The following is a 22,849-nucleotide window of genomic DNA, read 5'->3' as shown; positions in this document are numbered from 1 at the left end:
TGAGACCGAGCTGTGACTATCTGTAACCTGTAACATATGTTCATATAGACAGTTTGGACCGAGTTGTGACTATCTGTAACCTCTCTAATATGTTCACAGGTGTGTCTGCTGGTACGTGGAGTGACGTGCACAGTGACAATGACATAATTGATTCTGGACAAACAATTGTGGACATGGTAATGTTGTGACAGTTGCTACCATTAGATCATGGGCGATACCGCGTAAATAAAGATATCCAGCATTATATATCGGGTGTCCCCCAATAAGTGAACCGGTTTTTGACAAGTATTTTATCAGTGATAGATAAACTGAATTTCTTTAAACTTTCACAAAGTAACCCTGAAAAAATGCAATGCCATATGGGAAAACTCACTGATTTCAGTCTATGCTCAGTGTGGCCTCCATCTTCCTCCACAACTAAACGAAGCCGTTTCTTCCAAGCAGAAAGGCTTTTACGTATTTCTTCCACCGACATCTCCTCCCATGGCATAATTATCCTGTCCTTTAACGCCTGCTCGGTCAATCTGTCTCTCCCACATTGGTAAACTTTCTCCTTTAGAGAGTCCCATATTTTTGGACATGCTGTTTTGAATTTGACAATACTCTCATAAAATCAGTGACCAATCCCTTAGATATGTTGTAGATATGTTGTAGATATGTTGTAGACATGTTGAAGATACCCTATGGTTACTCTGTGATTTTTTTTTAACAAATTCGGTTTATCTATCGCTGAGAAAATACTTGTCAAAAACCGGGTTACATTTTTTTGGGACACCCGATAAAATCATTTCTGGAAGCGTGTAATTAATTGGCAAACACATACCATATGACGTTACGTCAAGAACAGCAAGTGTGTGAAGATTGTCGATACTCCTTCATATCCAACCATTCCATAGGATGTTGATCTACTTTCGGCTGTTGGCAATTTATAACCTGTTTTATTTTAATATATTGTAATGTCTTCTGTAGTTAAAATATAATAAATTTACATACTAGTTTTATGTTCATAACTGCGATAATCTAGTTGTTTTACTGTCCTGTTACAGAGTACATGCTGCTTGGTAAATATTACCACTGACTTAGTTGACATGACCACCGGCATCCTAGCTCGCACTAAACTTGTAATGTACATATATTTATGGCGAATTCAAACTTCTTTTACTCACGACATGGCTGAAATGTTGAAGATGTCACTGTAAATGTTAACTCACTCACTCACTCATATACTGCCTGAGCCATTTCATGAAGAAACCCGTCAAGATCCGGGTTAGCATTGATCTTCAGCAACCCATGCTTGTCGTAAGAGGCGACTAACGGGATCGAGTGGTCAGGCTCGCTGACTTTGTTGACACATGTCATCGGTTCCCAGTTGCGTAGATAGATGGTCATGCTGTTGATCACTGGATTGTCTGGTCCAGACTCGAATATTTACAGACAGCCGCATATATCTGGAATATTGCTGAGTGCGGCGTAAACTAAACTCACTCACTCACTCATTTCAAAAAGCTTAAAAACTGTTGTTGCTTGGGAAATATTTTCACTGACTTAGCTGGCATGACCAGTGACATCCTATTTTGCAGTAACACTGTCACTCTTCTGCTTGCATGTACATAATAACATTTCGGTGGATTTTTCCTATTCAACATATGTTAATATTGAGGCGCTGCACAGCCTGAGCCTATTTAATTCTGTTCACGTGTTCATTGTTCACGTGACATTTAGAGTCGTCACGTACCTCACGATGTTGGTAATTTGTATAACACGCAATAAATTGACATTGACACGAAATCAGGGATTTTATATTTATTGACAGGAGCATATTACCGACAATTAAATCGCCTTCTTTACGTGACACACACGTAGGCAGTGGGCTCATAGCGCATGCCCAGAGGACACGACTGTACCCAATAGTTGCCTGCCACGTCACAATGTATAAACTTGGACTGGTCAGGATGTGGGTAGAACATAATAGCAGACCCCGCCACACATGGGTTGTGGACAGTGACAGGCTGGGGTGTGGACGGGTCGAACTCATGGAGGAAGTCGGCCACGCACGTCTTCGCGATGTCGTTCCAGAGGAAGTTGGTGTCGCAGTGCTGTACCCAGGCACCGCCCCACACGTCACAGTGGATAAACGTGTGTTTCTCCTGGGGGTAGGGGAAGAAGAATTCGTCCTTCTGTATCATCTGGGGTGTGCAGGGATTCTGGATGTTGGAGGGGAGGAGTGTGCCCCCGCTCTGGACGGAAACGCTTGCAAACCCACACGACATAGTTTCCTGAAACAGAGAACACCTTTCCTTTATTACCTACCCTGAATCCACCCAGACATACATTACCTTAACTGAATCTTCCAAAACATACATTACCTACCCTGAATCCACCCTGACAAACACCACCTACCCTGAATCCACCCAGACCCACATTACCTACCTTGAATCCTCCCAGACATACATTACCTACCCTTAATCCACCCAGACATACATTACCTACCCTGAATCCACCCTGACAAACACCTCCTACCCTGAATCCGAGCCAGACACACATTACCTGTATTGAATCCACCAAGAAATACATTACCTACCTTGAATCTTCCCAAACATACATTACCTACCCCTTAATCCACCCAGACATACACCACCTACCCCGATTCCACCCAGACACACATTACCTACGTTGAATCGTCCAAAACATACATTAACTACCCTGAATCCATCCTGAGAAACACCACCTACCCTGAATCCACCCTGACAAATAACACCTACCCTGAATCCACCAAGACACACATTACCTATCTTGAATCCACCCAGACATACATTACCTACCCTGAATCCACCCTGACAAACACCACCTACCCTGAATCCACCCAGACACACATTACCTACCTTGAATCCACCAAGAAATACATTACCTACCTTGAATCTTCCCAAACATACATTACCTACCCCTTAATCCACCCAGACATACACCACCTACCCCGATTCCACCCAGACACACATTACCTACGTTGAATCGTCCAAAACATACATTAACTACCCTGAATCCATCCTGAGAAACACCACCTACCCTGAATCCACCCTGACAAATAACACCTACCCTGAATCCACCAAGACACACATTACCTACCTTGAATCCACCCAGACATACATTACCTACCCTGAATCCACCCTGACAAACACCACCTACCCTGAATCCACCCAGACACACATTACCTACCTTGAATCCACCAAGAAATACATTACCTACCTTGAATCTTCCCAAACATACATTACCTACCCTGAATCCACCCAGACAAACATCACCTACCCCGAATCCACCCTGACATACATAACCTACGTTGAATCTTCCCAAACATACATTAACTACCGTGAATCCATCCTGAGAAACACCACCTACCCTGAATCCACCCTGACAAATACCACCTACCCTAAATCCACCCAGACATACATTACCTACCCTCGATCCAGCCAGACATACATTAACTAGCCTGAATCCACCCTGACAAACACCACCTACCCTGAATACACCAAGACACACGTTACCTACCCTGACTCCACCAAGAAATACATGACCTACCTTGAATCCACCCTGACAAACACCACCTACCCTGACTCCACCAAGACACACGTTACCTACCCTGACTCCACCAAGAAATACATTACCTACCTTGAATCCACCCTGACAAACCCCACCTACCCTGAATACACCAAGACATACATTACCTTCCTTGAATCTACACAGACAAACATTACCTACCCATGAATCCACCCACACATGCATTACCTACCCTGAATCCACCCAGACATACACTACCTGCCCTGAATCCACCAAGACATACATTACCTACCCTGAATCCACCATGACATACATTACTAACCCTGAATCCACCCAGACAAACATTACCTACCCTGAATCCACCCAAACATACATTACCTACACTGAATCCACCCAGATAGACAATACCTACCCTAAATCCACCCAGACATACACTACCTGCCCTGAATCCACCCAGACAAACATCCACTACCCTGAATCCACCAAGACATACATTACTTACCCTGAACCCACCTAGAAATATATTACCTACCATGAATCCACCCACACATACACTACCTTCCCTGAATCCATCCAGACATACATTACTTACCCTGAATCTACCCAGACATGCATCACCTGCCCTGAACCCACCTAGAAATATATTACCTACCATGAATCCACCCACACATACACTACCATCCCTGAATCCATCCAGACATACATTACTTACCCTGAATCCACCCAGACATACATTACCTGCCCTGAATCCACCCAGACATACACCACCTACTCTGAATCCACCCTGACATACATGACCTACCATGAATCCACCCACACATACACTACCTACCCTGAATCCACCCACACATACATTACCGTCCCTGAATCCACCCAGACATACATTACCTATCCTGAATCCACCCAGATATACATTACCTGCCCTGAATCCACCCAGACATACATTAGCTACCCTGAGTCCACCCAAACATAAATTACCTACCCTGAATCCACCCAGACATACACTACCTGCCCTGAATCCACCCAGACATATATTACCTACCCTGAATCCACCCAGACATACATTACCTTCCCTGAGTCCACCCTGACATACATTACCTACCCTGAATCCACCCAGACATACATTACCTACCCTGAATCCATCCAACATACATTAACTACCGTGAATCCATCCTGAGAAACACCACCTACCCTGAATCCACCCTGACAAATACCACCTACCCTAAATCCACCCAGACATACATTACCTACCCTCGATCCAGCCAGACATACATTAACTAGCCTGAATCCACCCTGACAAACACCACCTACCCTGAATACACCAAGACACACGTTACCTACCCTGAATCCACCAAGAAATACATGACCTTCCTTGAATCCACCCTGACAAACACCACCTACCCTGAATACACCAAGACATACATTACCTTCCTTGAATCTTCCCAAACATATATTACCTACCCTGAATCCACACAGACAAACACATCCTACCCATGAATCCACCCACACATGCCCTGAATCCACCCACACATACACTACCTGCCCTGAATCCACCCACACATACATTACTTACCCTGAATCCACGCACACATAAATTACCTGCCCTGAATCCACCTAGACATACATTACCTGCCCTGAATCCACCTAGACATACATTACTTACCCTGAATCCACGCACACATAAATTACCTGCCCTGAATCCACCTAGACATACACTACCTACCCTGAATCAACCCAGACAAACACCACCTACCCTGAATCCACCCAGACATACTGAAGAAGAAATGCGACGTGCAGATGACCACGTGATCAGGAAGAATTCGTGTGATGATTTGATGTGACTATCACACCCATAATACTGTACTATAGCAGTGTTCAGATTGATGAGACGTTTATATACACTCCCAAAAAGAAACGCATATAGGAATTTCAACTGTATTTTTATGTTTATTTTGAAACATCTTGTAGGCTTTATGAATCAATGAAATATAGCGAAATTGCACACTGGGAATGCAGACTTATCCGTCTTTGGCACTCGAGGAAAGTCAGTTTGAGGTGAGGTGAGGTGAAATTGGGTTTAACGTCGTGCTTGAGAATGTTTCGCTCATAAGACGACGTGCATGCGTGTGTATGTGTATGTGAATTGTGTATTCTGTGACAATACACGCCGAAATTGAAAATCATGCTGTTAAATACGGGTATTTTCCGGTTGGTGCGTTTTGTTGTGATGTTTCAAAACATAAACACCATAGGACTCATAAACAGAGGAAAACCTTTTGTGAAATGAATCACGTTTTAATTCATTGCTACATGAAATTGCTATTTTCATGATGCGTTTCTTTTTTGGGAGAGTATATTTCTGTTATGATCTTAGTCCTAAACACCATGACGTTCTGGAAAAAGCGAGTGAGTGAGTTTAGTTTTACGCCGCACTCAACAATATTCCAGTTATATGTCGGCGGTCTGTAAGAAGCACTGAAGAAGGTTACTGAAGATCAGTTCTAATTCGGATCTTCACGGGTTCTGGAAAAAGTAATGTGACGTTACAATACTGTTACATCCTTGAAGCGAGCTTTCACTGACTTTACATCAGACTATTATACATGGGCAGGATGACATGGCAGCGTTTATCAAACACTTCGATTTTCTCTTCGAAAATCAAGTGATTTTTTTGGTCCGATCTGTGTTAGGTCCAGCTCCACAAATCTACTCCAAGAACAAATTCAGACACTCCTGTGGAAGCAGGGACAGGTCTCAGGCCCTCGTGTCTTTGAGAAGATTAAAGATTAAAAAAATAAATACATTTTTTAGATGACCCCCGACTCGTGATTGGTCAACGCTTGCAAATCTGCACATTCTTTATACATTCGCGGCAATTTTTCTTTCATTGACTGCTTAATGTTAGAACATTTTTTGAGCAATGGTTGCTCAAAAGAAAGCATCAGCTGTAAATGTCTCCTTAACAAACATCAACCAACCAGAGGGCTTGCTTCGACCACACACCCGTTTTGTGCGGATATATCGTCATCCATTTGTGTCCAGATCGTTTAGTTGAGGGTCAAATCGGGTTTCTGTCGACTTGCAGAAATAACAATAAAGAATTGGTAGGTGTCATGAGTGGTGATCGATACTCCAATCATCCATGATTATGTTTACATTAAGTTTTCATCGATTACATGCGATGATAGCGTAGCGATCGGCAAAGCAGGCGGACGGGGTACACCGAAGTGTCCGGCCTTGTCACTATGTATTGTACTGTGGAGTATTTCGAGTCGGGGGTCATCATAAAACAATCTTGTTTTTCAAATCTTTAATCTTCGCAAAGACACGAGGGCCTGTGGGACAGGGGCCGTCCATCACGCCGTTCACCTTGTTGAAGATGTCGTGGCCGGGGCACATGGTGACATACATCTTCCCGGTCAGGTCGCACTTGATGAACATGCTGGAGTCAAACGGGTGAGGGTGGACGAACACGCCGTTGTTGATGCTGTCGGGGGTGCAGGGGTTGGCGAGGTCGCCCCAGGTATCTGGAATGATCAGATATAAGTTTGAAAAACAGGGGAGACAACTGCGATGTTAGGTGCGATTAGGTGGCGACAGGTGTGTGCATCCATCCATTCACCACTCCATGCTTCAACACGGTAGAAATAGCTTTACCGTAACGTTGCTATTGTACGATAAAGAAGCTGATCATCCATAAAGACGTGTCATTCCTATTGCTTGCAACTTCTAACAGAATAAGTATCATCTTTTGAAATCTGTTGGTATGGCGCCGACGGCGGATATAGCTACCCACAGTGCGCTCCCCGAAAACACACCACTGACACGTGGGGGGCACCCCACTGCCATGAACCATTAACTACGTAGTGAGCTGTTGAGAAATGCACAGATGAGTCATACATAATATGTTGATACGTACTGTTGGCACAGATGATATATTGATACGTACTGATGTCACAGATGAGTCACACGTGATATATTGATACGTAATGGTGTCACAGATGAGTCACACATGATATATTGATACGTACTGGTGTCACAGATGAGTCACACATGATATATTGATACGTACTGGTGTCACAGATGAGTCACACATGATATATTGATACGTACTGTAGTCACAGATGAGTCACACATAACCTATTTATACGTACTGCCGTCACAGATGAGAGTCTTCACCTCTGCATGGATGTAGTCCTGTTTCGTGCAGTTTCTTAACACACCGTTTTCCCTGCACAGTATTTGGATGTCTGCAACACACAACAGACATGTACCACAACCAATGTAGGCCCTCTGTCCACTACTGACTAGGAGATGTTTGATGGGCATTTAGAAGTTGGTAGGGTAATACAACACACTTGATATGGATGTGCAACTTCTTCAGTATTTACACACGACGTTTCTGGGCTAATACTTGTCCCTTTATCAGGTGAATAGCAGTCAATAGTTACAGAGTGATATAGAGTCTTACAGGAAGCCACAGAGTTGTATAGTTACAGAGGGATATAGATTCTTACAGGAAGCCACAGAGTTGTATAGTTACAGAGGTATATAGAGTATTACAGGAAGCCACAGAGTTGTATAGTTACAGAGGTATATAGAGTCTTACAAGAAGCCACAGAGTTGTATAGTTACAGAGGGATATAGAGTCTTACAGGAAGCCACAGAGTTGTATAGTTACAGAGGTATATAGAGTCTTACAGGAAGCCACAGAGTTGTATAGTTACAGAGGTATATAGAGTCTTACAGGAAGTCACAGAGTTGTATAGTTACAGAGGGATATAGAGTATTACAGGAAGCCACAGAGTTGTATAGTTACAGAGTGATATAGAGTCTTACAGGAAGCCACAGAGTTGTATAGTTACAGAGGTATATAGAGTCTTACAGGAAGCCACAGAGTTGTATAGTTACAGAGTGATATAGAGTCTTACAGGAAGCCACAGAGTTGTATAGTTACAGAGGTATATAGAGTCTTACAAGAAGCCACAGAGTTGTATAGTTACAGAGGGATATAGAGTCTTACAAGAAGCCACAGAGTTGTATAGTTACAGAGTGATATAGAGTCTTACAGGAAGCCACAGAGTTGTATAGTTACAGAGTGATATAGAGTCTTACAGGAAGCCACAGAGTTGTATAGTTACAGAGGTATATAGAGTCTTACAGGAAGCCACAGAGTTGTATAGTTACAGAGGTATATAGAGTATTACAGGAAGCCACAGAGTTGTATAGTTACAGAGGTATATAGAGTCTTACAGGAAGCCACAGAGTTGTATAGTTACAGAGGTATATAGAGTCTTACAGGAAGCCACAGAGTTGTATAGTTACAGAGGGATATAGAGTCTTACAGGAAGCCACAGAGTTGTATAGTTACAGAGGTATATAGAGTCTTACAGGAAGCCACAGAGTTGTATAGTTACAGAGGTACTAGAGTATTACAGGAAGCCACAGAGTTGTATGGTTACAGAGGGATATAGAGTATTACAGGAAGTCACAGAGTTGTATAGTTACAGAGGGATATAGAGTATTACAGGAAGTCACAGAGTTGTATAGTTACAGAGGGATATAGAGTATTACAGGAAGCCACAGAGTTGTATAGTTACAGAGTGATATAGAGTATTACAGGAAGCAACAGAGCTGTATGGTTACAGAGGTATATAGAGTATTACAAGAAGCCACAGAGTTGTATAGTTACAGAGGGATACAGAGTATTACAGGAAGCCACAGAGTTGTATAGTTACAGAGGGATATAGAGTATTACAGGAAGCCACAGAGTTGTATAGTTACAGAGGTACTAGAGTATTACAGGAAGCCACAGAGTTGTATGGTTACAGAGGTATATAGAGTATTACAGGAAGCCACAGAGTTGTATAGTTACAGAGGGATATAGAGTATTACAGGAAGCCACAGAGTTGTATGGTTACAGAGGTATATAGAGTATATATAGTATGTGCCACAACTCTGTGACTTCCTGTACGTACTATGTATACTTCTGTAACTACTGACTGCCATTCTCCTGCTGAAGGGGCACGTATTAGCCTAGAAACGTCGTGTGTAAATAATATAGAAGTTGCACATGCATATCAAGTGTGTTGTATTACTGACTGAGTTCTTGTACAAAGCAAGGTGCCATCCGGAGAGGAGGTCTTCATACATGATGCAGCCAACCATTTACAAAATCACAACCATCACGCAGCATACTGGAGTGCTGAATTACCTAGCTTCTTGTCTACAGACACTGAGTACTTGGCGTCCTGGCATTTAAGGAGCCCCGAGGCGGAGTCGGGAAGTTTGGTGCCGATGATGGTGACGTAGAGGGGCCTGCCGTCATGGGAGGCGCCCAGGGAGATGATGGCCGGCTGGCCGTCGGTAGCAGAGAACTTGTGGTTAAAGAAAGCTGGGCCGGGATTGGGTGTCTCAAATGACGTGTAGATATCCAGGATACCACACGTCACTTCCGCCTTCTGTCAAGGTCAAGGACAATTGATAAAGAGTGTGAATAGCAGCATGAAAGTAATGGTATTTAGTTCTAAGGCTGACTGACTGACTGAGTTTGGTTTTACGCCGCTTTTAGCAATATTCCAGCAACATCACGGCGGGGACACCAGAAATGGGCTTCACACATTGTACCCATGTGGGGATTCGAACCCGGGTCTTCGGCGTGACGAGCCAACGCTTTAACCACTTGACTACCCCACCGCCCGCTAGTTCTAAGGATTAGCTCAGTCGTGTTTTTCGAATTAACATTTCCCTTGCGGTTTAATTTATACAAGCTGATAAGTGATCAAGAAACGCTCCTCAGAAATGACATCTCCAGTTGCCATTGGGTGGGTCGGCGAGGTAGCCTATTGGTTAAGGTGTTCGCCCTTCACGCCGAAGACCAGGGTTCGATTCCCCACATGATCGAGGGAATTTTGTTTTATTAATACTCATAAAATAATAGGGCCATGGAAATAATGGTTTCATGACATTTGCTCGAACTGAGTGATTATAATCACGTCATACATCGATCTGGCAACTGGGACATCAACCTGAATTTCTTTTAGACGTGAACACCACTGCAACCTAACAAACACGACATCCCACTCCCACCCCAACTCTCCGGGACATAAACACCATTACCTACCACTACATCTCCACCCCCCACCCCCGACCCCAACACTCCGGGACATAAACACCAGAACCTACCACAACATCTCCACCCCCACCCCGAACCCAACACTCCGGGATATAAACACGTGCACCTACCACAACATCTCCACCCCACCCCTACCCCAAACACCTACCACATATCAACACTCCGGGACCTCCGGGACCTACACCAGAACCTACCACAACACCCCACCCCCACCCCAACACTCCGGGACATAAACACCAGAACCTACCACAACATCCCCACACACCCCTACCCCAAACCCAACACTCCGGGACATAAACACGTGCACCTACCACATCATCTACACTCCCCATCCCCCACCCCAACACTCCGGGACATAAACACCAGAACCTACCACAACATCTCCACCCCCACCCCGAACCCAACACTCCGCGACATAAACACGTGCACCTACAACATCTCCACCCCCTACCCCAAACACAACACTCCGGGACATAAACACCAGAACCTACCACAACATCTCCCCCTCCGGACTGAAAGTGCCACTCGTGATCAATCTTGATGGTGGTCTTCTCGGTGATGTTGGGCATGAGTTGCTTGACGATCGTTGTGTTGGCGTTCATGGTGATGTTGCTATAGACGATGGGAGCTGAAATGTTCAAATTCAGTCTGACAAACGTTCCCAATTCCTTGAGCTTGTACTTAAGACGACTAAATCTGAAGTCGTGAAGTTTTCCAGACCGCCCTGCTTGTTGTTTATGGTATTAATCACTTTCAGGCTACCGAAACTGGCTATTGTGTTAACATATTACATCTGTCAGTGTCTCACCTGATTGAACTCATTTACAGGCTACCGAAACTGGCTATCGTGTTAAAATACTACAGCTGTCAGTGTCTCACCTGATTGAACTCATTTACAGGCTACCGAAACTGGCCATTGTGTTAAAATACTACAGCTGTCAGTGTCTCACCTGAGCAGGAACCTTTCCTCATCTCATTGAGGAGACTGTCGATCTCTGAGAAGTTCTCCAGGACGAACACATGCGTACAGTTGGGGTCCGAGGCTACAGCCTGCAGCTCTCGTCGGTTGATGGAGCCGATACCTGCAGAAAGAGTGGGCGGGAACACAGTAAATCAGCGTCTCTGATTAGGGGCACTGAAAGTGGGAGGGGACACAGTAAATCAGCGTCTCTGATTAGGGGCACTGAAAGGGAGCGGGGACACAGTTAATCAGCGTCACTGATTAGGGGGACTGAAAGTGGGTGGGAACACAATAAATCAGCGTCTCTGATTAGGGGCACCGAAAGTGGGCGGGAACACAATAAATCAGCGTCTCTGATCCTGGACATTGAGGTAAGCGGGGACACAGTAATCAGCGTCTCTGATTAGGGGCACTGAAAGTGGGAGGGGACACAGTAAATCAGCGTCTCTGATTAAGGACACCGAAAGTGGGCGGGAACACAATAAATCAGCGTCACTGATTAGGGGCACTGAAAGGGGGCGGGGACACAGTTAATCAGCGTCACTGATTAGGGGGACTGAAAGTGGGTGGGAACACAATAAATTAGCGTCTCTGATTAGGGGCACCAAAAGTGGGAGGGGACACAATAAATCAGCGTCTCTGATTAGGGGGACTGAAAGTGGGCGGGAACACAGTAAATCAGCGTCTCTGATTAGGGGCACCGAAAGTGGGCGGGAACACAGTAAATCAGCGTCTCTGATTAGGGGCACTGAAAGTTGGCGGGGACACAGTAAATCAGCGTCTCTGATTAGGGGCACCGAGGTAAGCGGGGACACAGTTAATCAGCGTCTCTGATTAGGGGCACTGAAAGTGGGCGGGAACACAGTAAATCAGCGTCTCTGATTAGGGGCACCGATAGTGGGTGGGAACACAGTAAATCAGCGTCTCTGATTAGGGGCACCGAAAGTGGGCGGGAACACAATAAATCAGCGTCTCTGATAAGGGGGACTGAAAGTGGGCAGGAACACAATAAATCAGCGTCTCTGATCCTGGACACCGAGGTAAGCGAGAACACAATAAATCAGCGTCTCTGATCCTGGACACCGAGGTAAGCGAGAACACAATAAATCAGCGTCTCTGATGCTGGACACCGAGGTAAGGGGGGACACAGTAATCAGCGTCTCTGATTAGGGGCACTGAAAGTGGGTGGGAACACAGTAAATCAGCGTCTCTGATTAGGGGCACCGAAAGTGGGCGGGAACACAATAAATCAGCGTCTCTGATTAGGGGGACTGAAAGTGGGCGGGAACACAATAAATCAGCGTCTCTGATTAGGGGGACTGAAAGTGGGCGGGAACACAATAAATCAGCGTCTCTGATCCTGGACACCGAGGTAAGCGAGAACACAATAAATCAGCGTCTCTGATCCTGGACACCGAGGTAAGCGAGAACACAATAAATCAGCGTCTCTGATGCTGGACACCGAGGTAAGGGGGGACACAGTAATCAGCGTCTCTGATTAGGGGCACTGAAAGTGGGCGGGAACACAGTAAATCAGCGTCTCTGATTAGGGGCACCGAAAGTGGGCGGGAACACAGTAAATCAGCGTCTCTGATTAGGGGCACTGAAAGTTGGCGGGGACACAGTAAATCAGCGTCTCTGATTAGGGACACCGAGGTAAGCGGGGACACAGTTAATCAGCGTCTCTGATTAGGAGCACTGAAAGTGGGCGGGAACACAGTAAATCAGCGTCTCTGATTAGGGGCACCGAAAGTGGGTGGGAACACAGTAAATCAGCGTCTCTGATTAGGGGCACCGAAAGTGGGCGGGAACACAATAAATCAGCGTCTCTGATTAGGGGGACTGAAAGTGGGCGGGAACACAATCAATCAGCGTCTCTGATTAGGGGGACTGAAAGTGGGCGGGAACACAGTAAATCAGCATCATATGAATACCCGGAAAGCGACAGTGGACGTGGTTACATGGTGAAGTATTATACAGATCAGGGTCAGTTCCTTGTGAGGTCAGGTCATGGTCAGATCACCTTATGTTTTGTGACATCATTGTCAAGTAAGACGTCCTTTGACAAGTCAATCAGCATCATGTAGTGCAACGTACCGACGGTGAAGAATATGATGCCCTTGCGCTTTGCCCTCTCTGCAGCTTCAACGGTGAGGCTGAAATCATTAGACGCCCCGTCAGTCAACAAAATGGCCACCTTTGGTACATCTGGTCTGGCCCCGTTTCTGGAGTCGAACACGTGATCAGCTGTAACAGAAGACGTGTTGTGAAGTAAGCTGTGTTTGAAGAGATTTCGATGGGTGAGCGAGCGACACATTTAGCAGTTTTCCAGCTGGGTCACTTAGGTTTAACCGGGACTTCTAACTACGATGCAGCCACGTCGACAATCGAACCCTTGCCTTCGGAGTGAGTGAGATAAGGTTTACGCCTCTTTTAGCAATTTTCAAGCATTAACACGGCTGGGGACACCAGAAGTGGGCTTCAGACATTGTATCCATGTGGGGAATCGAGCCCGGGTCCGGGGTGACGAGCAACCGCTATAGGAACTAGGCTACCCCGCCTCCCCTGGGAAGCATTGTTCTCATTACATCGTGGACATATCTAGGCTCGTGTTGCTGCCTGTTGCTATGTTTCTGTAGTGGCGGTAGGGTAGTCTAGTGGTTAAAGCGTTCGCTCGTCACCCCGAAAACATAAGTTCGATTCTCGCTCGCTCGCTCACTCACTCACGCACTCACTCACTATACATATGAAAGCACGTGAATGTTGTGATTCACGCCCAGATACTCTAATTCCTCTATTTTGTTTTCTACAACACAGTACACAAGAACCACCATACGTTATGACAGTTCTTGATGAACCTACTGGCCAGATCAATGGCATCAAATGTGTGGGTGCCGCCGTCATCCTTCTTGATACGCGCGATGGCATCAACGACTTCAGACTTGTTGGAGTACGTGTTAAAGTAGAAGGACACCCGCGACGCAGTCCCGTAAACGACGGCGGCGAAGCGGGTGGCGTCCGGGCCGAAGTCGAGAGCCCTGGTGATGTTTTGTATGAACATGAGCATAGTGATGTAGTCGGTGAAGTAGATGCTGCCGCTGCTGTCGATGATAAACGCCAGGTCCAGCTGCCCTTTACAGTCTACAGGACAAGAAGAAGGGGATCAGATAACAGTTACAGTATGTACCTGGTAACAGATTCCATCGCTATCAAGTACTAACCCCCACGTCAACATAGCCTTCAAAAAGATGGCATAGCCATCAGTGTCTGAGATGAGCCCGATGAACAGCACCCCAGCTGACTTAGATCTACTCTACTCAACCTCAGATAAAGTCCAACAGGCATCATTGCTTAAGGCATGAGCAACTCAGCTCTATATATAACCCGCCAGTCATCACTGAGGGGGTCTAACATCCAGAGGACTAATCTCACCAGCTAAAGCCTATTCTACTCAACCCTATATGGATCCTAACCTAAATCACATTACGGCCTACTCACCTCAACCATAGAGAGAGCCTAACCTCCATCACACTGCGGCCTACTCACCTCAACCATAGAGAGAGCCTAACCTCCATCACACTGCGGCCGTCTCACCTCAACCATAGAGAGAGCCTAACCTCCATCACACTGCGGCCTACTCACCTCAACCATAGAGAGAGCCTAACCTCCATCACACTGCGGCCTACTCACCTCAACCATAGAGAGAGCCTAACCTCCATCACACTGCAGCCTACTCACCTCAACCATAGAGAGAGCCTAACCTCCATCACACTGCAGCCTACTCATCTCAACCATAGAGAGAGCCTAACCTCCATCACACTGCGGCCTACTCACCTCAACCATAGACAGCCTAACCTCCATCACACTGCGGCCTACTCACCTCAACCATACAGAGAGCCTAACCTCCATCACACTGCAGCCTACTCATCTCAACCATAGAGAGAGCCTAACCTCCATCACACTGCAACCGTCTCACCTCAACCATAGAGAGAGCCTAACCTCCATCACACTGCGGCCTACTCATCTCAACCATAGAGAGAGCCTAACCTCCATCACACTGCGGCCTACTCATCTCAACCATAGAGAGAGCCTAACCTCCATCACACTGCGGCCGTCTCACCTCAACCATAGAGAGAGCCTAACCTCCATCACACTGCGGCCTACTCACCTCAACCATACAGAGAGCCTAACCTCCATCACACTGCAGCCTACTCATCTCAACCATAGAGAGAGCCTAACCTCCATCACACTGCGGCCGTCTCACCTCAACCATAGAGAGAGCCTAACCTCCATCACACTGCAGCCTACTCATCTCAACCATAGAGAGAGCCTAACCTCCATCACACTGCGGCCTACTCACCTCAACCATACAGAGAGCCTAACCTCCATCACACTGCAGCCTACTCATCTCAACCATAGAGAGAGCCTAACCTCCATCACACTGCGGCCTACTCACCTCAACCATAGAGAGAGCCTAACCTCCATCACACACTGCGGCCTACTCATCTCAACCCATAGAGAGAGCCTAACCTCCATCACACTGCGGCCGTCTCACCTCAACCATAGAGAGCCTAACCTCCATCACACTGCGGCCTACTCACCTCAACCATAGAGAGCCTAACCTCCATCACACTGCGGCCGTCTCACCTCAACCATAGAGAGAGCCTAACCTCCATCACACTGCGGCCTACTCACCTCAACCATAGAGAGAGCCTAACCTCCATCACACTGCGGCCTACTCATCTCAACCATAGAGAGAGCCTAACCTCCATCACACTGCGGCCTACTCACCTCAACCATAGAGAGAGCCTGACCTCCATCACACTGCGGCCTACTCACCTCAACCATAGAGAGAGCCTAACCTCCATCACACTGCAGCCTACTCATCTCAACCATAGAGAGAGCCTAACCTCCATCACACTGCGGCCTACTCACCTCAACCATAGAGAGAGCCTGACCTCCATCACACTGCGGCCGTCTCACCTCAACCATAGAGAGAGCCTAACCTCCATCACACTGCGGCGTACTCACCCCAAAGATAGAGAGAGCCTAACCTCCATCACACTGCGGCCTACTCACCCCAAAGATAGAGAGAGCCTAACCTCCATCACACTGCGGCCTACTCACCTCAACCATAGAGAGAGCCTAACCTCCATCACACTGCGGCCTACTCACCTCAACCATACAGAGAGCCTAACCTCCATCACACTGCGGCCGTCTCACCTCAACCATAGAGAGAGCCTAACCTCCATCACACTGCGGCCGTCTCACCTCAACCATACAGAGAGCCTAACTTCCATCACACTGCAGCCTACTCACCTCAACCATACAGAGAGCCTAACTTCCATCACACTGCGGCCTACTCACCTCAACCATAGAGAGAGCCTAACTTCCATCACACTGCAGCCTACTCACCTCAACCATACAGAGAGCCTAACTTCCATCACACTGCAGCCTACTCACCTCAACCATACAGAGAGCCTAACTTCCATCACACTGCGGCCTACTCACCTCAACCATACAGAGAGCCTAACCTCCATCACACTGCGGCCTACTCACCTCAACCATAGAGAGAGCCTAACCTCCATCACACTGCGGCCTACTCACCTCAACCATACAGAGAGCTTAACCTCCATCACACTGCGGCCTACTCACCTCAACCATAGAGAGAGCCTAACCTCCATCACACTGCGGCCTACTCACCTCAACCATACAGAGAGCCTAACTTCCATCACACTGCAGCCTACTCACCTCAACCATACAGAGAGCCTAACCTCCATCACACTGCGGCCTACTCACCTCAACCATACAGAGAGCCTAACCTCCATCACACTGCGGCCTACTCACCTCAACCATAGAGAGAGCCTAACCTCCATCACACTGCGGCCGTCTCACCTCAACCATAGAGAGAGCCTAACCTCCATCACACTGCGGCCTACTCACCTCAACCATAGAGAGAGCCTAACCTCCATCACACTGCGGCCTACTCATCCTAACCATAGAGAGAGCCTAACCTCCATCACACTGCGGCCTACTCACCTCAACCATAGAGAGAGCCTAACCCCCTTCACACTGCGGCCTACTCATCTTAACCACAACTGATGACTGATAATGTACACGATTATTTTTCAAGGATGTCGAATGCCTAACCTCCATCACACTGCGGCCGTCTCACCTCAACCATAGAGAAAACCTAACCTCCATCACACAGCGGCCTACTCACCTCAACCATAGACAAAGCCTAACCTCCATCACACTGCGGTCGTCTGATCTCAACCACAGAGAGCCTAACCTCCATCACACCTCGGCCTACACATCACCTCAACCATAGAGAGAGCCTAACCTCCATCACACTACGGCCGTCTCACCTCAACCATAGACAGAATAACCTCCATCACACTATGGCCTACTCATCTCAACCATAGAGAGAGCCTAACCTCCATCACAGACTAAGGCCTACTCGCCTCAACCGTAGAGAGCCTAACCTCCATCACACTGCGGCCTACTCACCTCAACCATAGACAGCCTAACCTCCATCACACTGCAGCCTACTCACTTCAACCATAGAGAGAGCCTAACCTCCATCACATTGCAGCCTACTCACCTCAACCATAGAGAGAGCCTAACCTCCATCACACTGCAGCCGTCTCACCTCAACCATAGAGAGAGCCTAACCTCCATCACACTGCAGCCGTCTCACCTCAACCACAGAGAGAGCCTAACCTCCATCACACTGCGGCCGTCTCACCTCAACCACAGAGAGAGCCTAACCTCCATCACACTGCAACCGTCTCACCTCAACCATAGAGAGAGCCTAACCTCCATCACACTGCAGCCGTCTCACCTCAACCATAGAGAGAGCCTAACCTCCATCACACTGCGGCCGTCTCACCTCAACCATAGAGAGAGCCTAACCTCCATCACACTGCAGCCGTCTCACCTCAACCATAGAGAGAGCCTAACCTCCATCACACTGCAGCCGTCTCACCTCAACCATAGAGAGAGCCTAACCTCCATCACACTGCAGCCGTCTCACCTCAACCATAGAGAGAGCCTAACCTCCATCACACTGCGGCCTACTCACCTCAACCATAGAGAGAGCCTAACCTCCATCACATTGCAGCCGTCTCACCTCAACCATAGAGAGAGCCTAACCTCCATCACACTGCGGCCGTCTCACCTCAACCATAGAGAGAGCCTAACCTCCATCACACTGCGGCCGTCTCACCTCAACCATAGAGAGAGCCTAACCTCCATCACATTGCAGCCGTCTCACCTCAACCATAGAGAGAGCCTAACCTCCATCACACTGCGGCCTACTCACCTCAACCATAGAGAGAGCCTAACCTCCATCACACTGCGGCCGTCTCACCTCAACCATAGAGAGAGCCTAACCTCCATCACACTGCGGCCGTCTCACCTCAACCATAGAGAGAGCCTAACCTCCATCACATTGCAGCCGTCTCACCTCAACCATAGAGAGAGCCTAACCTCCATCACACAGCAGCCGTCTCACCTCAACCATAGAGAGAGCCTAACCTCCATCACACTGCAGCCTACTCATCTCAACCATAGAGAGAGCCTAACCTCCATCACACTGCGGCCGTCTCACCTCAACCATACAGAGAGCCTAACCTCCATCACACTGCGGCCTACTCACCTCAACCATAGAGAGAGCCTAACGTCCATCACCGACTAAGTCCTCCATCATAAATGTCCTACACTACTCAACCCTGGATTGAGCCCAATCGCCATCACTGAATAGAGCCTACACTACGCTACCCTGGATAGAGTCCTATCGCCATCACTAAATAAGGCCTTCGATTCTCAACCCTGGATAGAGCCCTATCGCCATCACTAAATAAGGCCTACACTACTCCACCCTGGATAGAGCCCTATCGCCATCACTAAATAAGGCCTACGCTACTCTACCCTGGATAGAGCCCTATCGCCATCACTAAATAGGCCTACACTACCCGACCCTGGATAGAGCCCTATCGTCATCATTAAATAAAGGCCTACTCTACTCTACCCTGGATAGAGCCCTATCGCCATCACTAAATAAGGCCTACACTACTCTACAATGGATAGAGCCCTATCGCCATCACTAAATAAGGTCTACACTACGCTACCCTGGATAGAGCCCTATCGTGATCACTAAATAAGGCCTACTCTACTCTACCCTGGATAGAGCCCTATCGCCATCACTAAATAAGGCCTACACTACTCTACCCTTGATAGAGCCCTATTGCCATCACTAAATAAGGTCTACACTACGCTACCCTGGATAGAGCCCTATCGTCATCATTAAATAAGGCCTACTCTACTCCACCCTGGATAGAGCCCTATCGCCATCACTAAATAAGGCCTACACTACTCTACCCTTGATAGAGCCCTATTGCCATCACTAAATAAGGTCTTCACTACGCTACCCTGGATAGAGCCCTATCGCCATCACTAAATAAGGCCTACACTACTCTACCCTTGATAGAGCCCTATTGCCATCACTAAATAAGGTCTACACTACGCTACCCTGGATAGAGCCCTATCGTCATCACTAAATAAGGCCTACTCTACTCTACCCTGGATTGAGACCTATCGCCATCACTAAATAAGGCCTTCGATTCTCAACCCTGGATAGAGCCCTATCGCCATCACTAAATAAGGCCTACACTACTCCACCCTGGATAGAGCCCTATCGCCATCACTAAATAAGGCCTACGCTACTCTACCCTGGATAGAGCCCTATCGCCATCACTAAAAAGGCCTACACTACTCTACCCTTGATAGAGCCCTATCGTCATCACTAAAAAAAGGCCTACACTACTCTACCCTGGATAGAGTCCTATCGCCATCACTAAATAAGGCCTACACTACTCAACCCTGGATAGAGCCCTATCGTCATCACTAAATAAGGTCTACACTACTCTACCCTGGATAGAGCCCTATCGTGATCACTAAAAAAAGGCCTACACTACTCTACCCTGGATAGAGCCCTATCGTCATCACTAAATAAGGCCTACTCTACTCTACCCTGGATAGAGCCCTATCGCCATCACTAAATAAGGCCTACACTACTCTACCCTGGATAGAGCCCTATCGCCATCACTAAATAGGCCCACACTACTCGACCCTGGATAGAGCCCTATCGTCATCACTAAAAAAAGGCCTACACTACTCTACCCTGGATAGAGTCCTATCGCCATCACTAAATAAGGCCTACACTACTCAACCCTGGATAGAGCCCTATCGTCATCACTAAATAAGGCCTACACTACTCAGCCCTTGATAGAGCCCTATCGCCATCACTAAATAAGGCCTACACTACTCCACCCAGGATAGAGCCCTTTCGCCATCACTAAATAAGGCCTACACTACTCCACCCAGGATAGAGCCCTTTCGCCATCACTAAATAATGCTGATAACGCCAACTTTATTGTTTAGTTTGAACTCTCAACAGATTTTTAGCCTTGCTAGTGTCTCAGGCCTACGGTATTCCATCTAAGATATGTACAGCTTCCATACCGTCCTTGACGGAGTTGGCGGCACTGATGAAGTCGGAGTCAGGGCTGCCGAGGTGGTAGTAGTGTGACCACGTGTCGGCCTGCCCCACCAAGTCGCCGGGCATGGTGTTGATGAAGCCCAGCCTGATGAGCATGTAGAGGGATGCTGCCAGACCAGAGTACAAGGGCTTCCTCAGGTCCTGCCACTTGGTATCCTGCCATGTGATGTTGAAGGACGACTCGATCAGGGAGCATTCCTCGAACACGATGAACGGGCAGCGTCTGGTGGCGTTAAACTTCGCCTCGTCAACCTGGAGGGTGAAGGATTGAATGAGTATAAGAACGCCTGTCTGCGTCTGTATGTATGCATACACGTATGTACCAGTGTATCCGCCTGCCCACGCTAACAACGATGTGGTCGTGGTGTCCGTCACTGGTGGCTGCTGCAACACATAAGACGCTCGCAGTGCACATCTCGGTTACCGTGGTTACCGAGGGTTTGAAATCCATGTTGTACCACCCCAACGTTAGGGTGAGGTGAGGTGAGGTGAGGTAGGGTGAAATTGGGTTTAACATCGTGCTTGAGAATATTTCGCTCATATGACGACGTGCATGCGTGTATGTGTATGTGCGGCTGCTTGTACTAGCCCAGACTTAAGCTGGTTTTATAGTGCTAGCCCACTGAGATACCATGCCGCAGTGAAGCATGAATACCCAACTCAGACACATTATACTGACTCCGAGCCGACCAGTCCTTGTTGTACCCATTAATGCCGAACGCCAGGCAGGGACCAACAAGTACCATATTTTAACGTCTTTTGGTATGACGCGGTCGGGGATCGAACCTGCGACCTTCCACTCTCCGGGCGGACGCTCTAACCACAACACCACGGAGGCGGTCCCAACGTTAGGGAACTGATCGTGGCAGGACCATCTCACATACTGAGGAGATCTTCCAGAATCATTTTTCATTTTTTTTAAAGGCATTTTGAAGAGATTACACAAAAGAGAAATATTTATTGATGCCAACATCTATTAAATAAAGTTCATGAGGTTTCGATGTATATTATTCCCCTTTCAACGGGCATCTTACTCCGTGGTTCATCTGATAAACAAGTAGGACTATCCGCCGTGACGCCATGACCCTTATATAATAAGTTGGCCATTAGTTGTCCCCTGCTGTTATCTGGAGCCGACATGGAGCCGAGTCATCGTTTACGGCGACCCTGAACTGACCAACTACAATACATCTTAAAGTCAGATGACATACAGAGCCATATCTCAATGACCTTATGTATATATGCTGCGACTGCCAATCGGTCACCTCGTCCGCCATTACATTGACACGTAACGTGTACATTGTTCAAACACGTGCACAAGAAACACTCTCATTTTACACAACAACGACTCGATATAACGGAGATGATGTTTCATGTATTCTGATGCACGCACCTGCCAGATTCCCCCATGGTAGTCTTTCCTGTACGTCTTGGGGTCTTGGCCATCTTTGGACTCCGCATAAGCCAGACGCCGGAGAAAGAGCCTATCCTCGGGAAAGATGCAGTTACTACGGATCCTGTCCACCACCGTCTCCACGACGTCTTTTCCCTTCGACCCCGGCGACACAGTCAGGTCGACGTTCTGGCCAGCGACCGCGACGGCAAGTAATACCAGCAGAGCTCCAGACCGAACGTCCAT

The 22,849-nt window shown here is 47.3% G+C and overlaps 1 protein-coding gene across 1 annotated transcript; it reads right to left on the bottom strand.

The window, feature by feature from the left end:
- Window positions 1–1,788: 1,788 nt before the first annotated feature.
- Window positions 1,789–22,849, bottom strand: LOC124288471. The gene is made up of 10 exons (XM_046724994.1): window positions 22,604–22,849; window positions 21,174–21,462; window positions 14,511–14,789; window positions 13,746–13,895; window positions 11,638–11,769; window positions 11,179–11,315; window positions 9,767–10,013; window positions 7,707–7,802; window positions 6,922–7,079; window positions 1,789–2,276 (listed from the first exon to the last, which is right to left on the bottom strand). The coding sequence occupies exons 1-10, from the start codon at window positions 22,847–22,849 to the stop codon at window positions 1,845–1,847; spliced, it is 2,166 nt and encodes a 721-aa protein (XP_046580950.1). The 3' UTR covers window positions 1,789–1,844.

Source organism: Haliotis rubra, unplaced genomic scaffold, assembly GCF_003918875.1.
Source record: "Haliotis rubra isolate DU_JTF1 unplaced genomic scaffold, ASM391887v1 Scf1110, whole genome shotgun sequence".
Lineage (NCBI taxonomy): Eukaryota > Metazoa > Mollusca > Gastropoda > Lepetellida > Haliotidae > Haliotis > Haliotis rubra.
This window is presented reverse-complemented; position numbering and strand designations above follow the sequence as displayed.